The sequence below is a fragment of the Haliotis rubra genome, unplaced genomic scaffold (genome assembly GCF_003918875.1).
Source record: "Haliotis rubra isolate DU_JTF1 unplaced genomic scaffold, ASM391887v1 Scf594, whole genome shotgun sequence".
NCBI lineage: Eukaryota > Metazoa > Mollusca > Gastropoda > Lepetellida > Haliotidae > Haliotis > Haliotis rubra.
In genome coordinates, this window is record NW_025767295.1 from 653,307 (window position 1) to 676,372 (window position 23,066).

The 23,066-nt window shown below is 39.8% G+C and overlaps 1 protein-coding gene across 1 annotated transcript in view; it reads right to left on the reverse strand.

Annotated features, from left to right (window-relative positions):
• LOC124255126 (WW domain binding protein 1-like) overlaps positions 1 to 23,066 on the reverse strand; it is a 36,277-nt gene that overhangs the window by 11,528 nt on the left and 1,683 nt on the right. Inside the window, exons 2-4 of the mRNA XM_046688965.1 lie at positions 4,426 to 4,457; positions 3,040 to 3,156; positions 573 to 804 (exon numbers count right to left, since the gene is read on the reverse strand). Of these exons, the coding sequence (XP_046544921.1) occupies positions 573 to 804; positions 3,040 to 3,156; positions 4,426 to 4,457 (381 nt within the window). The remainder of the gene's footprint in view (positions 1 to 572; positions 805 to 3,039; positions 3,157 to 4,425; positions 4,458 to 23,066) is intronic.

Genomic DNA, 23,066 nt, shown 5'->3' on the forward strand with positions numbered 1-23,066 from the left:
CTCCCTTAGACTTGTGACGGAACACCTGGCAAGAATTAAAACAAATAGTGACCTGGAGTTACAAATCTCCCTAGACTAGTGAGACTAGTGAGAGTTATCTCCCCTAGACGAACACCTGGCAAGAATTAAAACAAATGAGAGTTATCTCCCCTAGACTAGTGACGAACACCTGGCAAGAATTAAAACAAATCAGAGTTATCTCCCCTTGACTAGTGACAGAACACCTGGCAAGAATTAAAACAAATGAGAGTTATCTCCCCTAGACTTGTGATGGAACACCTGGCAAGAATTAAAACAAATGAGAGTTATCTCCCCTAGACTTGTGATGGAGCACCTGGCAAGAATTAAAACAAATGAGAGTTATCTCCCCTAGACTTGTGACTACAGATAATCGATGCCTGTTTCGTTTGCACAACATGTCCCATTGTTGCCCACGAGTGAGGTGGGGTTTACGATTACAATTGATTATCAGTCTGCATATTATGAGTGACAACTAGAAAACAGTATTGTCTAAGGGAGGCAACTCTGCCCAATAAATATGGCAGAGTACCATAAAATATGCAGGGGCTGACCTCTGAGTAGGGCGGAGGTAGAAACGAGATCTCTGGTGGTTCGGATGCAGCTGGGCCGACATAGGCCAAGTATGACTGAGAGGTTCTATTGCCGCTGCTGCTGCGTATGTGATTGGTCCGTCTTGTGGTAATCGGTGCTCGCTGGCGCTGCTGGTGAAGTGTTGCCATGCGACGACGGCGGTAGTAGCCGCACCCACCAAAACAGGACATCATGATGAAGATGATGACAAACCTGTATCAACAATGAAAATATACACAGAAAATGGCAGTGTGGCTCTCAGGGCTATGTCGTCAACAGTTAAGTGAGTGAGGTTTTACAATAGTTTGAAGCTGAGTTTAGCTCTACTCCAGTACCATACCAGCAAGGAACACCAAAAATGGGTTTCAAATATGGTACACTTGTAGAAAATCAAACCCAGGTCTGTTCCTTAACCACAAAGCTACTTCAGGTGCCCTAAAAACAAGAATTAGCATCTGAAGTTTTAGCTTCTCTGGCCTGGTGGTTTATGAGGGTAACCACCAAGAAATGTATTGTGTTGTTCTTTAACAATAGCAATATTCCACAGGGGGTTAAAAAATCCCATTGCCCGACGCCCGGGACAAGTCATTTTTCATTTCGGGCAATCAAATAATGGTATCTTACTTGTCCGTGGGCTACTAGATAATTTCCACTTATGGTTTCAAACTGCAAATAAACTTTGATTTAATTTCATATCTGCTCAAAATGTAGCTATTAAATTTCGCAATGATAATAAAGTAGAGTTATCTTTCTTTGCTAATTATCACTTTTCAATAAATAGTCCAGTAAACATTAACATCAAATACCATGTTGATTTCTTCTTTCATAATTACATCATCATAATTATGTCATAAAATCAGGGCAAGTGGATAATTAGTCAGGACAAGTTACTTTCTTAAAGTCACTTGCCCTGTGGCAAGTGGCTTTTTAAAAAATATTTGAAGCCCTGTTCCAGCTATATGGCGGCAGTCTGCATTGGGTTTTTTTCATTTCATTTTCAGATTTCATATAACACATGTGTAAAAAGTAATACGCCCAATTAAGAATGTCTAAAATTCCTTATTTAATATATGGTTGATTGGTTGGTTTGTTGTTCAACGCTGCACTCAGCAATATTCTGTAAATAATCGAATCTGGACCAGAAAATCGAGTGATCAACATCATGAGCATGGATCTACACAGCTGGGTTACAATGACATGTGTCAACCAAGTCAGTGAGTCTGACCATCCGATCCCGTTAGTCGCCTGTGACAAGCATGGGTTACTGAAGACAATTCTAACCCGGATCTTCACGGTCAAATGTATTGTGAATTTGTGAGCATCATCAAGTGAGTTGGGTTTTACACCACATTTAGCAATCAAGTGAGTTTTACACAATTTTAAGTGAGTGAGTGAGTGAGTGAGTGAGTGAGAATGGTTTTATGCAGCTTTTAGCAATATTCCAGCAATATCACGGCACAAGACACCAATAATGGGCTTCACACATTGTACCCATGTGGGGAATCGAACCCTGGTCTTCGGCGTGATGAGCAAACACATTAACCACTGGGCTACCCCACCTAGTATCAACAATATCATGGCAGGGGACACCAGGGACAATCCAGTGACTGACATCATGCAGATCACATTTCCAGCACATCCTCACGGGTACCCATTTTACAGCTGGGTGAACTGAGACATTGAGGATTTAAGTATCTTGTCCAAGGATACTATGCAAATGTGCCCACGGGGCCTGAACCTAGGTGTCTCCACCGGGGATCGAACCCGGACCTTCAGCGTGATAGGTAGAAGCCTTACCACTGCATTATTGCGCTCCACAGTAATTGGAACATTGTGATAAATTGAAACATTACTCTATGCAAAAACAAGAAGTTGTCATCTATAAAGTTGTATGCTTCACTTTTGGTGTGAGTGAGTTTAGTTTTACACGCACTCAGCAATATTACTATGTGGCCGCGGTCTGTAAATAATCGAGTCTAGACCAGACAATCAAGTGATCAACAGCAGGAGCATCGATATGCGCAACTGGGAACCGATGACATGTGTCTGACCACCCCATCCCGTTAGTCGCCTCTTACGACAAGCATGGGTTACTGAAGATCAATTCCAACCCGGATCTTCACTGGTCGCTTCATTTTTGGTGTCACTGTTGTACTGAGCTTCCATTTTGTCATCCTGGTTGTTTATCTCTTAACTTGACCCGGATACAAATGTCATAAACACAGCACACACAAAAACAAGAATTATTACATGAAAATTCTCTTCGTATTTCTTCACCACCTATCAAACATGGCACTTTGTGATACAAAAGCTGTTATTCTAGTTGTACGCTGTGCTACTACCAAACAGGATGTTCCCATGGGGAAATTCGTATATTAAGAAGCCAAAATTGTCATTTTAAGACTATTCAATATGTCTATCTAAAATGTTAAAATTGTCTTTTCTTACCAGAAATACCACATGTTCCAGATATGGAGTTTGTATGACCTGCGGAAATTGTCCTGGGCATCGCGGTCGTAGCAGCAGGACTTGACATTGGAACAGCAAGTGTAGGGCGAGAAACAGCTGAAAGAGGTTACAGTGAGTGAGAATGGTTTTACAACGCCTTTTTACCAATATTCCAGCAATATCACAGCGGGAACACCAGAAATGGGATTCACACATAGTACCCATGTGGGAATCAAACCCGGCCTTTGGCATGACAAGAGGACGCTTTAACCACTAGGCTACCCCACCACCCCTGAAAGAGATGACAAAGTGTGGAAGATTTGCAGAAGGTTTTGTCAATTTGTGTTTGTTTGTTGTTTAACATTGCACACAGCAATATTTTCCAGCAATATGGTGGTGGCAGATAAGCAACAGTCAGATCATAATCAGATCGAATCCTTGTGCCCATCCTGGCATGACAGAAGAATCATAACAACTCTGCACCTGTGGATCCTTATTGACTACACTATTTGTCTGAAGTCAGCAGGTGACACGTTTGTTACAGTCACAGTAAATATCGCTAGTGCCAGATGCCATTAGAAAAATCTAGAAATTTGCAATTTGTGAGTGAGTGAATTTAGTTTTACGCCGCACTCTGCAATATTCCAGCTAAATGGCGGTGGTCTGTAAATAATCGGGTGTGGACCAGACAATCCAGTGATCAACAGCATGAACATGGATCTACGCGAATTGAGATACGATGACATGTGTCAACACAATCAGCGAGTCTGACCACCCGATCCAGTTAGTTGCCTTTTATAAGCATGGGTTACTGAAGATCATTTCAACCCGGATCTTCTCGGTTAAATCCTGAATGGGGTGACATCTATATTTTTGTGTATGAATATATAATTCATCTTTGGATAGAGTACTATGCTAACAACAGTCATCACAATGGATTCAAAGTGTCGTATGATTCTTGTTAAGAGTTGTTTCGTCAAAGTTACAGCGTTCAGTCTACTCCAACTTTCAAAATGTTTTATGCTAGAACTATGGCAGACGTCTCTATGATCCATCAGTGACAGAATAATATATCTAATTCATATATTTATGACTTATATCTTATGTCCCTTTATCAAGTGAATAGTTGACTTGCCTGTGCATGTGTTTATGATGGATGCCAGTGGAGCAGGATACGCTTACTTTTTAACAACTTGGTTTTAAATGATGGTTTCATAGTGATTCATAAACACATACTTATGATATAATCAGAACTATACAACGGACTCTTTTCAGAAAACATTACGGAAACAATTTCATTGCTGATGAATATATATGAATACCACACATTATATATATAAGCTCCAATGAATATTCATTAACAAATAACATGAATATTATACTTACTGGATTCCATTCCCACAGTCTTCAGCTAAAGCCTGCAACAAAAACGGAAATAAATCAAGAAAAAAAAACAGATAAAAGGATAAAATGTTGAATTTAAAGACAAACTGATAGATCTACGAATACAATGAAAACACCGTAAAACTTATTTCCTCTTCACATAAGATAATGGCCCCAGAGTTTCAACACTTACATGGACAAACGGAAACATTGTTCTGTTCAACAATGACAAGCTTGGATTGTTGCTAATAATCTTTTACCTGGATCCCAAAGAGTGATGACACGACAGTACAACGCCCATATCACTAAACACTAATCAGTCATCTTCTTTCTCACCGAGATCAATAAGTTACAGAGCCTCATCCCATTAAGGTAGTACTCCTAACAGCAGGTGAAAATGCAAACTGTAAATGATGAATACTTTTTGGTACTAACAAGTACCATTTGGTCAGAATGGGAGCTTGATGTAGCGCGAGGGAGAGGGCAATATTTCACCAATATCGGCAGGGTGAGTGAGTGAGTTAAGATTTTAAGTCACATCGTCAGCCATTTCGGGACTACAAACAAGTTCTAATTTTACAGGGGCGGTGGGGTAGCCTAGTGGTTAAAGCGTTTGCTCGTCACGCCGAAGGCCCGGGTTCGATTCCCCACATGGGTACAATTTCTGAAGCCCATTTCTGGTGTCCCCTGCCGTATTGCTGGAATATTGCTAAAAACGGTGTAACCCATACTCAGTCAGTCAGTCTAATTTTACAATAAATAAAGGTACATTATAAACAAATTGTCAGCAAAGGACAGTAAAACAACTAGTGTATCACAGATTTCAATTTACTAGTAATTAACTAAAACATTTTAACTATAGATAACAACACAATATAAAAACAGGTTATATATCGCCAACAACTGAAGGTAGATCACCATACTAGGGACCATGGGGACTTACAGTACTCTTGCTTCCTGCATGGACCCTAGCTGGATTTACACCATCCCTTCAGTCGTTAGCAATTAAGACAAATCTAGCCATACCATACATTAAAATAACATATATGCTACGATTAAAAACAATATCGGCAGGGACACCAGAAATGGGCTTTGCACATTGTACCCATGTGGGGAATTGAACCTGGGTCTTAGGTGTGATGGTCGGACACTTTAACCACTAGGCTACCCCGCTACCCAGTAGAGGGAAGAAAACTAGAAGTGATGCTGAAAATTCTGAGCTTATAAACTGCATTGCTGAAGTAGCTGATGATTTTTCAACACAATCCCATTTGAGGTCAATCACAACACGTGCCAGTATAAACCCCTCCCAGAACGTCTTGCATTGACCTGATACTACAAGGATGCCTGAAAAGTTATGTGTTTCTTATCACCTGCCCTGATTTTTCGTTCCATTGTAAAATAATAAAATTTTCACTTAATTAATTATTTTTCGCCCTCATGGGAATATATGTCTGAAAAAAGTTCTTGCACACTTAAAACAAAGACCAGGTCAGTTTCATCTTTGTTCAGGGTTGGTGGGGTAGCTTAGTGGTTAAAGTGTCCGCTTGTCACGCCAAGACCCAGGTTCAATTCCCCACATGGGTACAATGTGTGAAGAACATTTCTGGTGTCCCCCGTCATGATATTGCTGGAATATTGCTAAAAGTGGAGTAAAACCATCCTCACTAACTCATCTTTGTTCATATCCATACATACAAAAATGTTTCCAAAGCAACTATCTACGTACTATATAAATTAAATTACTATTTATCTACTTACTATATAAACTTCCAAATGATCTAAAACTTAAAATCCTGAAAAGTGAGAATATATTCAGTTAGTAGTTTTGCCCGTCTGCTCTCCTGCTGGTAGAGGTATGGGATGAAAAACAAACAAAATATGGATGGCTAAACTATGGTAGACTGCACTGATGAAGTTACTAGTTTATTATTTTGTTAATAACATTTTCCTCTGATGTTCTAAGCCTAAGAATAATGGATTGTAATAATGAAGTCATTTGCTAAGCATTTCTTTAATAAGATTTCCCTTTGTTCCAAACCATTATGCACTGCATCCATGGTAACAACAAACCTTTGCCCTGGAGCAAGTCACCTTTAGCGTTGATATTGTTATGACAACCAAATCAGGAATTCAAGACCAGTTTGTAAGGTATTCAAAGGAATTATGGATATTGTTTTTCCCATTTCTTGGCACAGACAGAATGGGCGAGGAGTTTTAGCAATATTCAAGCAATATCACAGTGGGCAACACCAGAGTGTGCTTCAGATATTGTACCAAAGTGAGGCTCGAACTCATGTCCTCAGTGTGACAAGCAAACATTTTACCCACTCAGCTACCCTATCTACAAAGCTTTCCCTTGGGTGATTGAGTTTGTTTTACTCCGCTTTTAGCAACATTCCAGCAATATCACGGCAGGGGACACCAGAAATGGGCTTTACACATTGTACCCATGTGAGGAATCAAACCCAAGTCTTCAGAGTGACAAGCAGTCTCTTTAACCACTAGGCTACCCTGCCGTCCATTTCCCCTGGTATGTTGATAATAAGCACACACATGGTGGACAAATGAGAAGGACTCAAATAGAACTGATCGGAGAGGATGATTACGCCACACCCTTAATGGGCTCTGTTGTATATACAGACAAGTGACGTATATACTTGCCGACTTGTATCTATAATCTACTACACACGTGACTAAAAACATTGACATGTGTACTGTAACCGGATATCTGATATCAGCCCTCTCGGTAGGATATGTTCCTCCTAAACAAGATTCAGTAACCATGGTAACACAGCACCAAATACTGTTGACTGAAACTTATGATGGGTTTCTAGCCATGTAGTCACTTAGTCTTTGCTGCAGCTTGACATTTCAATCATTACCCATTAGGAAGCATTATACACAATACACATGCCTGATAGAGAACTGTTGTGATGCTTCAAACAGGGCTCCAGATAATTTTTCAACATCAGGAGTACGTACTCCTTATTTTGTTCAATATAGGAGTACTGGTAAAACTAAAGAGTACATTTAGAGTACTGAATGGAAATTAATGGAGTTTCAGTAATCTTGTGTTTCGTTTCATACATTGCTACTCTTGTGTAAACAGGTCAATAAACAATAAAACAATACTTTTTTTCAGATAAATACGTCTGTAAATGATTCTAAGATCATACACCATTGCTGTGGTGCGTATCTGCTTCGTTTTCAAAATTATTTCCCTGTATTGTGCATATTTTTTATCCGTACATATGCCATTACTGCACTTATCTGGAGCCCTGTTTAAATCAGAAACGTATTAGGAATACCATATTTCCTCTAATAAGCGTCTGGGGTAAAGCAGTTCACTAACAATTATGGCAATTACACCCAGTAAGCACAAAAGCGCTGGGCTGTTCATAAGTGCCGGGTCTGGAAGTCCGTTAAAAAAATAAGCTCCTGGGCCTAGATTTTCGAAGCTCTCTTAGCGCGCCAAGATAGTCGTAAGTGCCATACGTTAACATTAACTTACGACTATCTTAGCGTTAAGAGAGCTTCGAAAATCTAGGCCCTGGGCACATATTAGAGGAAATACGGTAGTTGTAATCTCTATGGTGTGTGCATAGAGCCAAGATTTCAAATCAGTTGAAGTTATGTTTGATGGTTTGTTGTCTGACGCTGCAATACTCGATATGTCAGTGGTTTGTAAATAATTGAGTCTGGGTAAGAAAATCCAGTGATCAACAGCATGAGCATGAACCTACGCAACTGGGATATGATGACATGTGTCAACGAAAGTCAGCGAGCCTGACCACCCGATTCTGTTGTTGCCTCTTGCAACTAAACTCACTAACTCACATAGCAACTATTGTGCAGATTTCTGTAAACAGCAGAATTTGCAGAATATGTGTATTGTCAAATTTGTATCGACAGATAATTTCTAAATCATTTGAAGTTGTTAATCAAGATGATCAAATGAGTTGATCGAAGACATGTTTCAAGTTTTTGATCATCATCAGATCGATCAAACTGGGCTCTAACAGTGAAGCAAATGCAACACTGAATCTGATTGGTCAATTGGAAGGACATAAAAGGGACGTAACTCATAATAACCACTGGTGGTTCTACAATCGAGGCACCCAGTTACAGCCTAGCTCCGCAAGAATGAAAAGTGGACTTTTACAGTCAGTTAGGGGCAGTGGGGTAGCTTAGTGGTTCAAAATGTTCGCTCGTCACACCCAAAAATGATTTGATTCCCCACATGGGTACAATGTGTGAAGCCCATCAATGGTGTCCCCTGCCATGATATTGCTGGAATCAGGGCTACAGATAAGGGGCTTACAGGCGTAATGTACACCTCAAAATCAATTAAGTATGACACAATATAAGATTTCAAGCGTATCGTGTATGCACATAAATACCTTCGTACGTCTAACATTTCATTTCCATGCGTATCGTGCAAATGGGAAAAAAATATTTCGGATAAATACTTGTCAAGAGTTTCTTTGCGGAACACGATTTGACACATAAGGAAACCCCGACATTAGGAATCACTTACGTTGCCATGCAATGATATGCGTCACTATTTTTCGAGTGGATAAAAACTACACTGTTCCTATTTATACCAAGTCGGACCTGACATTTCGCGCATCACACAGTCGCTCAGTTGTTTCTCACGCGTCTTCAAATACAAATACATGGTTGGAAATAGTGATTGATGAATTGTCCAGACAAACCACTTCAACTCACTCACACAAAAACATGTCAGTACTCCTTCAAAATTCTCAGTACACCTCCACTTGCAATATGATGTGTAAGTACACTCACACCCCCAAAAGTTATCTGGAGCCCTGCTGGAATATTGCTAAAAGCGGAGTTAAACTAAACTCACTCCCTTGCCTTAGTAGGACGCACATCATAATTATATCAGGACACCATCTCAGTCCCTTACACTCATGACAGAGGCTATTACTGTCAACAAAATATACAAGGTTTAAGAATGATGTTGGATGATAATAGAATCTCTGACGTTCGTTTGAGATCTGATATTTTCATTCACTGCATCAACACAAGCAAATCCTTGTTGATCCAGTGCAATAAAAAAACAATGCCCCTTTAAGGAAGGATCTTTTTCCGAAATAAAACTGTCAGTACGTCAGCAACGTGCTCAGTAGACAGCCCGAGTTTCCGATCCATAGCGGAGCTTGACACCCTGCAGTGTCAGGTGACCTAAAACAAATCAGGTGACTAGCCAGTTTAAGAGGAACATCACAAACAGTGTAGTCCCCTACAAACATCCACAATCTGGTCAAACTGACCTGCACTTTTAATAAAGACATTAGATGCCTCTTTGTGATTTTTGTAGTAGAAATTATGTTCAAACATTTTTTGCGGAGAATCCAGCATGTCCATAGTACAATTGCTTTTTGGTACATGAGTGAGTGAGTTTAGCTGCATGCCGCACGCAGCAATATTCCAGCTATATGGCAGCGGTCTGTAAATAATCAGTCTGGACCAGACAATCAAGTGATCAACAGCAGGAGCATCGATCTCCTGAATTGGGAACTGATGACATATGTCAACCAAGTCAGCGAGTCTGTTAGTCGCCTCTTACGACAAGCATGGGTTACTGAAGATCAATATTCTAACCCGGATCTTCACGGGTAGTTTTTTGGTAAAAGACAGGAAATATTTCTATATTTTATTAGCATCACTCTGAAATGTGATAGTAGTAGTAATAGTTGTCATGACATTAAGTATTTGTTGTTTAAACTAAAAGCTGCATGCGGCAATAACTAGTATGATTCATTCACACATCCAAAGTGTGTCCGGGCCCCTTCACAAATTCCTTATTCGAGATCTCTTAAATCAAACATTCATGAACTTGCTGAAAAATGTTTTTACTTGAATTTAGGTGTTGTATGTCAAAGCTTTTAGCAATATTCCAGCAATATCATGGCTGGGGACACCAGAACTGGGCTTCAAACATTGTACCCATGGTCTTCAACTTGACAAGCAGATGCGTAAACCATTAAGCTACCTTTCCAACCCCTTAGAAACTAGAAAAGACCTCGACAGACTAGTTTTTCCTCTCAAAGTTATTGCAACAATTTTAACAATAATCTAGCAAATATCACAGTAGGGGAAACCAGAAATGGCTTCACACATTGTACCTGTGAGACCAATGGTGTGGGCAGGACTAAAGTCCACACAACTCTCAGGAGTCAAAACTGCCTAACATTTTCACCCATCCAAGGACTCTCCGTGACAAGCGTTGTTTAACTTCAACTGACCCTACTAAACCATGATACAGATCTGGGCCTAGATTTTCGAAGCTAATGTAAGTTAATGTTGATGTATGGCACTTACGACTTTGAGCTTTGAAAATCTAGGCCTTGGCCTTAAAAAACAACCTGTTGTGGTTCCGATTACCTGACTGTCATGATGGCCTCAAGCTTGACTGAATAAACAATTTCACATTGATAAATATGTTATTAGTTTGTACTTGACACAATTTGTTTTTTTTCTAAATGCTAAAAAATCCTACCTCCCTACCCAAAATTTTAAAGAGGTGTAATCAGAACGGTTTCAACCACAACATTTTTTTTCATTCAGCCTCACTTTGACTATATCTCCCATTACACACAGATCAGCAAGTAACCACAACCACAGGTTCAATATATTGTGAAACAATATAACACTAGCAGATTCTGTCTTGGTTCGACAAGACTGGAATATTCATCTTAGCATTGCTCCAAGCCGTTACAGTAAAAATACGAATGTATTGTAATTCTGTTGTCATAAAAAGCAACTGCAGATAAGAGGACAGTATGGATGTCATTTATAGAGACAACTTGTACTTATATATTCACAAACTTAAACTCAAATAACCACAAAAATAACTGCCGTATAAACTTGTGGAAGTCTAGTCTGTCTCTATAGAGCATGGTGCCAAGATTGGCGCCGAGATATTGATGCCTGTATATGTTGGTATGGCAATGTTTACCGTTATCCTATCACATGTAAGGAATCCATTAACACTACAGAAATACGAATCTCCATAAACAAATATGGGGCACTTCACCGAAGCACATCTGCTGTGCTGACTATCATTATCTATTGTAGACACAACCTTGAGACTGAAGGGGGTTAGGGGCTAAATAGCGTTTTACCAACACTATCGGATAAAGTATAAATTTGATAAAAAACAGTTGTAAAAATTAACAAGAAGATAAAGTCATCCATATCCCTCGTAATGACAAAAATAGTCTCTTTATGAATATGTCTACTAGTTATGATTATGTCAAATGTTTTGGTGTGTACATGGCAAAGTGGAAGGAGAGTATTGAAAGGTTTTACATTCTGCTCCAGAAAGGAGCACTATCACCAAATTCAGTTGTAGCCAGTCTTGTTGGCATGGAAACACAAAAAATATTTTATTCAGAAATCCAAAAATACCAAAAGGCACCAGAGAGAGAGGCCGACTATGGCTGTGGTGCGATGCCAACTATGGCTGTGGTGCGATGCCAACTATGGCTGTGGCTGCGATGCCAACTATGGCTGTGGCTGCGATGCCAACTATGGCTGTGGTGCGATGCCAACTATGGCTGTGGCTGCGATGCCAACTATGGCTGTGGCTGCGATGCCAACTATGGCTGTGGCTGTGGGACTGACAACAATCACAGCCACAGTAGACTAACACTTAGTCTCTAGGAACATATTTAATTTTGATAGTAACAAACAAGCCCATTTAAACTGAAAAGGAGCCCAGGGAGACAGAGATTCAGAACCTGAGGGAATCTAGACTCGCTTCATTTAGGGCTTAAGCATTGCAGGGAGGGCTTGGCAGTAGGGAAAATAATGTGGTTCAGGGACTGTGAGATAGACTACAATGCAGGGAGGGCTTGGCAGTAGGGAAAATAATGTGGTTCAGGGACTGTGACTGACTGACTGAGTTTGGCTTTACGCCGCTTTTAGCAATATTCCAGCAACATCACGGTGGGGGACACCAGAAATGGGCTTAACACATTGTGCCCATGTGGGGAATCGAACCCGGGTCTTCGGCGTGACGAGCCAACGCTTTAACCACTAGGCTACCCCACCGCCTGGTAATGCAGAAGGCTGCATTGTTGGGGAGCCTTCATGTTCTCCGGAAAGTTCTTGGTGGGTTCGACTAGGCAGCGTTTCCTGGGAGAAGTCCCATTCGCTGTCTGGGCTGCGTGTAGAGGGGGCAAGGGCCCTGAGCTGATGATGAGCCTTACCAGCCTGAATGTGCCAGGATCACCCGAACCCTCTCTGCTGCATACTATCTTTAATCTGTAAAACATAATAATAATAATATTGCAGGAACATCACTATTCCTTTACCGATTATGTCTCTGCCAAGAAATGGGAATTTCAATGTGGAAAACATCAGACATTCAAGAAAAATCATAATCATCTTTAACAAGTCAAAATTGAGTGTTTCTTGCCAGACTAGAAAGTTGAGCATGCAACATACAATGTTGCTAAATTTATTAAATAATTTATTTTGTTCAATCAGTAATATTTTTTTGCATCCTACAGGATGCAAATTTTATATTTATAGACATTAAGGATGGAATATTTCGGATGCAGTGAACCCCGGTCAAATATACTGTGTAAGTATGATAACATGTTATCAGCTAGTGTCACACCTTTGTTATATCTGATTATCACTGATTATCCATGTCAATATCCCCTGGGCCTCATTGATGATATCAATATTATTGATTAAAAGTGAGTGAGTTTAGTTTTACGCAGCTTTTAACAATATTCCAGCAATATCATGTCGGGGACACCAGAAATGGGCTTCACACATTGTACCCATGTGGGGAATTGAACCCTGGTCTTTGGTGTGACAATCGAACGCTTTAACCGATAGCCTACCCCACCGCTCCCCAAACGCTACAACTGCAAAACCATATGACGAGTGGGCCAATCATCCATCAATAATCGAGTCTGGACCAGACAATCCAGGTATCAACATTATTGGTTCCCATCAAAGAAACCTGGGCCCCGTTCCTCAAAGCGATCGTAGCGCTATGACAGTCGTAAGTCTATGTTAAAGTATGGGAGTTACGAACTGGTCTAAAGTACATACAACACTTCGGATTAAAATCTCCAGCAAATGACCTAAACCTGCTAAGAGATTAATATTCAGCTCCAAGGCTGCAGCAAAAGACATCAATCTAGAATCTATGATGAATAAGCTTGTCAAAAAAGTTGACTATTTTGTTTCCTTTTTACTTTTATTCATGTTATTCAGTACCTTGTAAAACTATTAATTATTGTTTTATAATTTTCATAGATACCACATGTAGACATGGTTGTGTTGGATATGCAGAATATTATTTTCTGGGGTCAGACAGTCACCAATAAATATGACTAACTCTCAGGTAGTCACTTGAATGCATAAGGAGAGACCCATCTCGCATACACGTTACGTCATCTGATGTATAACTTTACCATATACCTTTCAATAATATGGACCATTTTGCACACGCAATACTGGATGTCGGCTCATGTCCATATTGACCATCAGGGCCGAAAATGCATATCAGCCATATCAACCCTAGTGCCGAAAATCTATATCAGCTGTATTGCCCGGCTACTAAACTGGTACGGAATGAATACACACAAATGCTCGAAACTTCAATAGATGGAGCCTAGATCATTTTGGAGTTTCATCCCTTGACATGGTATCACGGTGTCAGGGGTTTTCGACGATGTACTGCGAGGGAGTGTTGTGACCACGTGGCTTCCTATTTATATATTGCCTGTCACCAGCAGACGACTGATCTTACTGAATTTTAACTTGCTATTTTTTGTTATAAAGGCAACTGATTTTGCATCTTAAGTGGTATTAACGATCTCGGGTAAATAATATTGATGTTTGTTTGCTTTTTATATAACTTTACTTCCCGATTTCCATTGTCAATAAAACTTCTCACGACAGCGACTGGGCACCCGACCTACCAGTGAAACTGTTTGTGCACTCCGATCTCACACGTACTCACCCAATATAGCGCGAGCAATGCAATCGTCGAAATCACCAGAACGTCGAATTCAGCTCATGTTGGGATATATGATATAAATAACAGTTTCCCTTTCGCCCATCATATCAGCCCTCAACTATCATATCAGCGCTCGGGGCTTCGGTCCTAGGACTGATGTGATGGGCGAAAGGAAAACTGTCATGTAGTAATCTCTTAATAATAGCTAACTGTAGAGATAACCTATATTTAACTGACAACAGAACCAATAAACATGAAAAGGTTTCCAAGCTTTGTTTTATGCATTGAATTTCTCTGAATTAAATAAAAATAACAAAAAAGGAACTGCAAATTTGAAAAAGATTTCCAGTTATCTTCCGCAGTTTGCTTGCAGAGGAAACATACAATGTCTACTTCAACCGCACATAAATAGCTGGTCATATAAAGGTTTAACAAACAATGACTCAGACATATGAGGTTACTGGGCCATTTTCCTATTATATTATGGAAACAAATAAGGGAACACATGAAAATACAAGTGTTCCTTTATTCTTTTACAGAATTTCACCAAGTGCAATACAAAGCTTGTGAAGAAACTTCGAAAAGAATAAAGGAACACTTGTACTTTCATGTGTTCCCTTATTTGTTTCCATGAGTATATAATCAACCTTGACCTCTTTGACCTTGTTACATCAGATATGGAAAGGTAATCTCTGCTATCTGGCAAAACCAACCATGGTGACAATCTACCGTGTCCTTTTGACCCCCGATATCTGTTCACTGGACCACTAGTGAATTTATGACCTAACTTTTTCTTAATGCAGCAGTAATAGGCACGTAACCGTGGTTACCTGACATGTTATTCAACTTTTAAACAACAGGGTAGGAACGTTCAATGCTAAACTGGCAGCAATGGTAATGCTACTTTATGTGGAAGGGATTAAATTTAGCCGAAGGTGTCCTTGTCAGCACTGGTACTACAGATGTGTACCCCAGGTACGTTTCTGTATACAGAAATGTACCCTACCTTGAGTTTAGTTTACGCCGCGACTCAGCAATATTCCAGCTATATGGCTGACGGTCTGTAAATAATCGAAGTCTGGACCAGACAATCCTCGATCCCTTTAGTCGCCTCTTACGACAAGCATAGTCGCCTCTTGTGGCAAGCGTGGGTTGCTGAAGACCAATTCTACCCCGGATCTTCACAGGCCAGTTATGAGTGATGAAACCATATACAAGACCGAGGTAATATTATTCATATGGAATAAGGAAGTTAAATGTTTTGCACACAAGATTAAACATATGATGAGTACACGTAATTATGATCTATTTAGAATAAATGTAAAAAAATGACTCATCATATCAATGTGGCCATGGATGTGAGAATGTTTTTCATTACTTCCTTGAATGTCCATTGTTTTCTATACAAAGGCATAAACTGCTAAAATCTTTAGAAAATATTGTTGAAAATAGAGAGTGAGTGAGTGTGGTTTTACGCCGCTTTTAGCAATATTCCAGCAATATCACAGCGGGGGACACCAGAAATGGGCTTCACACATTGTACCCATATGGGGAATCGAACCCGAGCCTTCAGCGTGACGAGTGAACGCTTTAACCACTAGGCTACTCCATCGCCCCTTTGAAAATAGAACACTGATTGGTATTAATCTTATCTTAGAGGGCAAAACATTTTTGATTATCATTTAATCACACAAAGTTCTATTTACACACAACCAAGCTTCTCAGTAATGAACCTGTTTCAGGCTCACCCTCCTCTACTCACTGCACAGTGGACTGTTCCATTTTACCTGTAGGTGTTACCCTAATTAACCTTCCTGTCCAGTGTCTGTCAATTGGGAAATAATCACCACATTACCTTATATATCACAATACATTTCACCCACTCTCAGTGATAAAAAGATCAGTAATTGAACATATTGAAGATGGGAATAATTATGACTGACTGAGTTTGGTTTTACGCCGCTTTTAGCAATATTCCAGCAACATCACGGCGGGGAACACCAGAAATGGGCTTCACACATTGTACCCTTGTGGGGATTCGAACCCGGGTCTTCGGCGTGACGAGCCAACGCTTTAACCACTAGGCTACCCCACCGCCCCGGGAATAATTATGAATGATAATATATACATTGTATTATGTCATCACTAATATTTTGCATAAAGTATTGTGATAAAATAACGTTATCATTTAAACGCATAATACACAAACATACCCCTATATTCACGCGCCACTTCTAGATTATGTTCAGGACCCATTGCTGATTACCATTAACATTGGAAATGAAATGTGTCGATTCCTTTCTGACTTTACTTTGCATTTTTGCTCAAAGATACCATTCAAATATTTATCTATAACTGATCAATATTTAGCTTATGATAATTGATCTCTATGCGCTGTATTAATAGCCAGCACACCCTTTTGGCTAGCATTCAGCCTTAGACTGACTGACTGAGTTTGGTTTTACGCCGCTTTTAGCAATATTCCAGCAACATCACGGCAGGGGACACCAGAAATGGACTTCAGACATCGTACCCATGTGGGGATTCGAACCCGGGTCTTCGGCGTGACGTGCGAACGCTTTAAACACTAGCCTACCCCACCGCCCCATTCAGCCTTAGAAGTGAAGTTATCTTGACAACATAATACCAATGGAGCACATCACAGCCCACCTCAGGGAATAACGACTTGCTGAATCATTCTGGAGACAAGAGTGAGTATTGTTTTTCGCCAGTTTTAGCAATACTCTAGCAATATCGGAGTGGAAGACACCAGAAACGGGTTTCATTCATTGTACCCATGTGGAGAATAGAACCATGGCTTCAGCGTGATGAAGCAACACCTGAACCACTAGGCTACCCAGCCACCCTATTCTAGTGGTGGGTTCCTTTTACAGTGTATTCACTTAGAATGTACACGTTCCAGTCTCTGGAACAACTGAAATCATTCTAATGGTTAACTCTAATTTCACTGCAATGGCTATTCAAATGTTTAAAATTATAACCAGCTATGTTTGTATGCACATTTGATGGACAAGTGACAAACCTTGTGTATGGAAAAAAGAATTTGTTATCCATGGAACTCCTTGTTCTGATGACATCCAACTAACAATCACCCGGAAAGACTCCACTATTGTCTCACAGTCCCTCAACCACATCATTTTCCCTTCTGCTGAGCCAGGGGTGGAAATAACTTTAAAATTGCTAGTGTACTCCGGTACAGCGGCACATGTAAAATCACTTGCCCTGATCATTTTTGTCAATACCGGCCGTTTTCTTGTTAACTTTTTAAATAAACAACATTATTAACATTGGAAAGTCAGCTGGACACCGGTACAGCGTGATATACAAATTTGCTTGCCTGACAGAAAAAAGCGCTGGACTCGGACGTCGGGCAATGGGTTATTTTCACCCCTGTGAGCCCTCTCTGCATTGTTAAAGCCTTAAAAGCAAGCCTAGATTTTAATCAGGTTCTGAATCACCCTTCTCACTGGGGCGTCTTTCCAATTGAAACAGTTAATCGGTCCCATCAATATAATATTTTTAGAAACTAGTGTTAGTCTACACAGTAACGCTAAACGTGCTTAAAGCACCATAAACCACACCACATAAATCTGGTGAGAATTTCCAATACTCTTTTCAAGCTCTGTGACAAGGTGAAGGTGACAACCTCTTTAAAGAAATCATAACAAAGCCTCTCTACAGGCCTACCAAAGAAAATTTTCCCACTGTGCAGAAAAGCGCAGAAAAGACCACATTAATCGTGGAAATAGCAACACGCAGCTATTCACCCAGACAGTTTGGTTGGTTTGTTGCTTAACGCCACACTCAGCAATATTCCAGCTATATGGCGGAGGTCTGTAAATAATCGAGTCTGGACCTGACAATCCAGTGATCAACAGCATGGGCACTGATCTACGCAATTGGGACCTATGACAAGTCAGCGAGCCTGACCACCCGATCGTGTTAGTCGCCTCTTACGACATGCATGGGTTACTGAAGATCAATATTCTAACCCGGACCTTCATGGGTATGATGCAGTAGTAGACAACACTGACGATACAGTAGTAGACAACACTGATGATGCAGTAGTAGTGAAATTAGTTTTACAATGCACTCAGCAATATTCCAGCTATATGTTGGTGGTCTGTAAATAATCATTCTGGACCAGACAATCAGGTGATCAACAGCATGAGCATCGATCTGCACAATTGGGAACCGATGACATGTGACAACCAAGTCAGCGAGCCTGACCACCTGTTCCCGTTAGTTGCCTCTTACGACAAGCAGGGGTTACTGAAGATCAATTCTAACCCGGATCTTCACGGGTTCACTCACACGCAGTGAGTGAGTGAGTTAATATTTAATGTCACATCCGCAATATTTCAGTCATATCGTGACGACTCACACACAGAAAGACCATAGTAATTCCCTGTAAATATAACAAATCCTTCTCATTATTTCAAACAGACCATGCCATACTAGACTGATAATCCCCTATCATCAGCTGATGTGTCTGACATCTTTAACTATGGTCATTAAAGACAATTATCGATACATGGATTCAAGCCTTGCAACACGATTCAGCATCATTAGTGAAAACTATTTTTCATTGCCACTGTCTACTCATTCTCTTCCCACAGAGGTTACTTGTCATTTCTTCCTACGAACCTCTGTTCTAATACGGTCATATTTCCCGGTTCTCGTAAAATCCCCTAGCGGCAAAAAATCGCAACACGAATTATCACCCCTCTTGAAAAGGCTGTATTAGAACAGAGGTTCGTGGGAAGAAATGACAAGTAACCTCTGTGGGAAGAGAATGCTGTCTACTAAAAATACTGGTTTGGATATTCAGACAATAATTAATTGGAAACTCGGGCTGTATGAATGACATTTGTTCAGTCAACAATGGACGACATGCAGGGAGGTTGTACAGAGGGTCAGCCATTGATTGGTATTGACTTTCATATCGCAAATTATCGCAATATTGATTCATGTATTGCAATAAGTATAATCATACATTGCATGCTTTCTCCCATCCATTAATTATTTACAAATGAATAAAAATAACTTGAGTCGGTTTTACGCCACTTTTAGCAATATTCCAGCAATATCACGGTGGGGGGGCACCAGAAATGGGCTTCACACATTGTGCTCCACACTTACTTGACTTCGAGTTTTGGAGTCTGCAATAGGCCCATAATTATGACATTCCTGCACATTTTTTGACGACTTCAAAGCTGTCCACCATTTTGTTACATGTTGTAATGAATGTATTTTACGCAGGCAGGATGCAAACGTTTGAGTGGTTTTCTTTTCAATTTATTCACATAGTCCGGCATACTTTTGCATCAATATATCGGTACTAGGTGTGCCAATCAATGACACACCACTTAACTGTGCCAAGGACAAGTATAAACCCAATGTTTGTCGTCTGGCTAGTAGCATTTGAGGGCAATAATTCTGAACAAGCCCTTAATGCTTAATATTGATCCAAACCGGAACTCATAAACTGACAGTAACTGTTAATATTTTAAATTTCTTGCCTAATTCAAACAGGACAAGCAAGCACCTACAAATTTTAGAAACAGTGCCATTAGGTTTACAATCATGCAGAGCAGAAAATGAATTTCTAAGCTCACATGGCTAAATGGTGGTAAAGATTCTAAGATTACCAAAATCAGAAGAAAAAAAAAAAATTCACACATTATACAAAAAATGAGAATCAAACCCAGTTTTTGCATGACAAACCAACATAAACCACTAGACTACCCTAAGCCTGCTTTAAACAGGATTTAACGACCCCTGACTTCATGAAAAAAGGTTACTTGCAAAGGTTTTTCAGAGGAGATAAAATTTATGAAATATAATCGTATAGAAAATCTAACTTCAAACCAAGTATTTATGACATTTTTTTTTTAAATGACTGCTACTCCACTATGAGACAACGACGAGATAACAGCAAGACAACTCTGTCATGTAAATGGCATGACCAAACGCCAGCCAATCAGCTGCAGATATTTATATGTATCGCCAATGTCACTGACCGTTTTGAACACCAAGTAAACATAGCAGGGCTTGTCAAAAACAGCTGGGATCGATTCGTCACAAATGACTCACAAATTTAGAAACTGAACCCCCAAAAATATAGCGAGTCATCATGACTGCCTTACAAGGCGGTGTAAAACCCTGGGTATGTACGATATGAATAATGACAAATATCAACACATCACAGCCACACCTGCTACGCATACCGGCTCGTGATGACCATATGCAACATAACCGTCAACATGTTCACAAGCAGCAAGCTGTTGCTCGTCAACTGTACAATGCGTGTACTCAACACTACTGTCACAATGTGCACATAACAGATCAGCTGATTGATTTTGTGAGATGTTGGCTGAGACGGCGGTAATCTGTGATACTTGTCACAGTCTTGGCATAAAGACTATGAATACAGGAACTCCCATCATCATAACAAGAAACAGAGCATCCGATAATTTTGTAAAAATAATGTAGAGAGCTGGAGATAAAACTTTATTTGTTTCAGAATACACTGAAAAAAGTGGAAAGAATTCTGGTCATTCCTGCAACTATATTTTATGGACAGTGTTAGGTTGGCTTCAGTTAACCCTGATTTAGTTCATGGCTAATTCACTTTCATATTGCTTTTGAATAAAATGCATGTTCATAATTAATAAAACATTATATAATGAAATAAGAGGATGGAACGTCCAGAAGCATAGTGTAAAAAGGTTTTTGTCTCAGGTTTTAAAACATTTAATACACATATGATAAAAACAAAACATTTGCAGGACATGCTGACCAAATGTGTTAATATAGATCCCCAGACTCGCTCCTGCAATGTGAAATGTCTTGTATTTAGGTCTGCCCAGCTGGCTCTGCTAAAGAATATACCTGTGTTTTTCTCTCCTCCATTACATAATTCAAATTGTATAAATTTATTTGATGAATTACATTAGGCCAGCCATTTTTGATACCACAAGTGAACCCTGTTAACATGAACTAAAACAAACACAATAACTCATTACTTCAATCATTAAAACAGCCTAAGGGGCCATTTTATAAAACATTGTTGCATTATACAGTGGAAATCGCCTAAGTAAAGACCGCTTAACTAAACAGACCGGATAAGTAAACACTTTTCTTTGGTCCCGGCAACTTTCTTCATTAATTATCACTATTAGAGTCCGGTTAACTAAACTCGGAAAAGTAAACAATACCGCTTAACTAAACGTCTTCTCACGGTCCCTGGAAGTAAATTACTTAACAAAAGATACTGGATAACTAAATTAGCTATCACCACATAATCCGACATGAGGGGCGCGTCAGTCTCCAGTCAAACAAACATCCTGTTTACAGCTCGCTGGCGTCAAGCAGTTGACAATACACTGACAACTGGAGGCCAGCCCTGATAAGTTGTTCATTGTTACATATGCATATATATATACATGCATATGGTTGTCATTTGCAGGTTTTTATAAGTTTGGATAAGTAAAATACCTGATAAGTAAACAATTTTGGCGAGTCCCTTGAAATTTTACTTATTCGGTTTCCACTGTATATGTCTTAGGCATCATACATTTTCAGACTGCAGTGTTTCAGCTAGAACGAGGTGGATCGCATCACAGACTCAGATACACATATCCTGGCTGGTAATATTGTGGCCATACCATGTTTACAGTTAATTGAGGTTTTCATTCACAGTACAAATTACAATGATCCTGCAATAATTGATCTCAATAATAATATTCCTTATCACAATGTATAACACAAAGGCAATGTCTTAAATCCACATAGGTCATTAGTCATGCTGTTTACACCTTAAGTCTGATTAACCTCTGTAACCCGTAATGCATGACGTGAGGAGTTGTTGACTGACTGACCCCTGAAAAAATTAATACCTAAACACTTCCACAGCTTTTATTCAAAGCAACTGTTACCATGGTAACTGATTCAGTCCTTACATAACTGTTGCAAACTATCTGTTAATTACTGAAACTAGAAAAAGTGTTAAAAGAAAGTTGTTTGACTGTTACACAGAGTAGAAATATTTGAAATGAAATAGTCGTTGTTTTTTGGTATCCACGTTATAATGCAAGGCACAAAGAGATCTCTATTGCTTCATTCAACCCCATCTGCAACCAGTTAAATACGTACTGGTAGTTTACATGCTGCATTGAAGTGAGTGAGTGAGTTTAGTTTTATGCTGCTTTTAGCAATATTCCAGCAATATCACGTCAGGGGACACAAGAAATGGGTTTCACACATTGCACCCACGTGGAGAATCGACCCCGTCTTAGGCATGATGAGCAAATGCTTTAACTACTATGATCGATATAACACACACACACACACACACACACACACACACACACACACACACACACACACACACACACACACACACACACACACACACACACACACACACACACACACACACACACACACACACACACACACACACACACACACACACACACACACACACACACACACACTTGGAACATGGTACACTTGATGTTCAAATCTAAAATATTGTTTTTGCAACAGAAATCAATCATGATTGATGATCCAGAAGGACAGAAGGATAAAATTAGAATCCTTA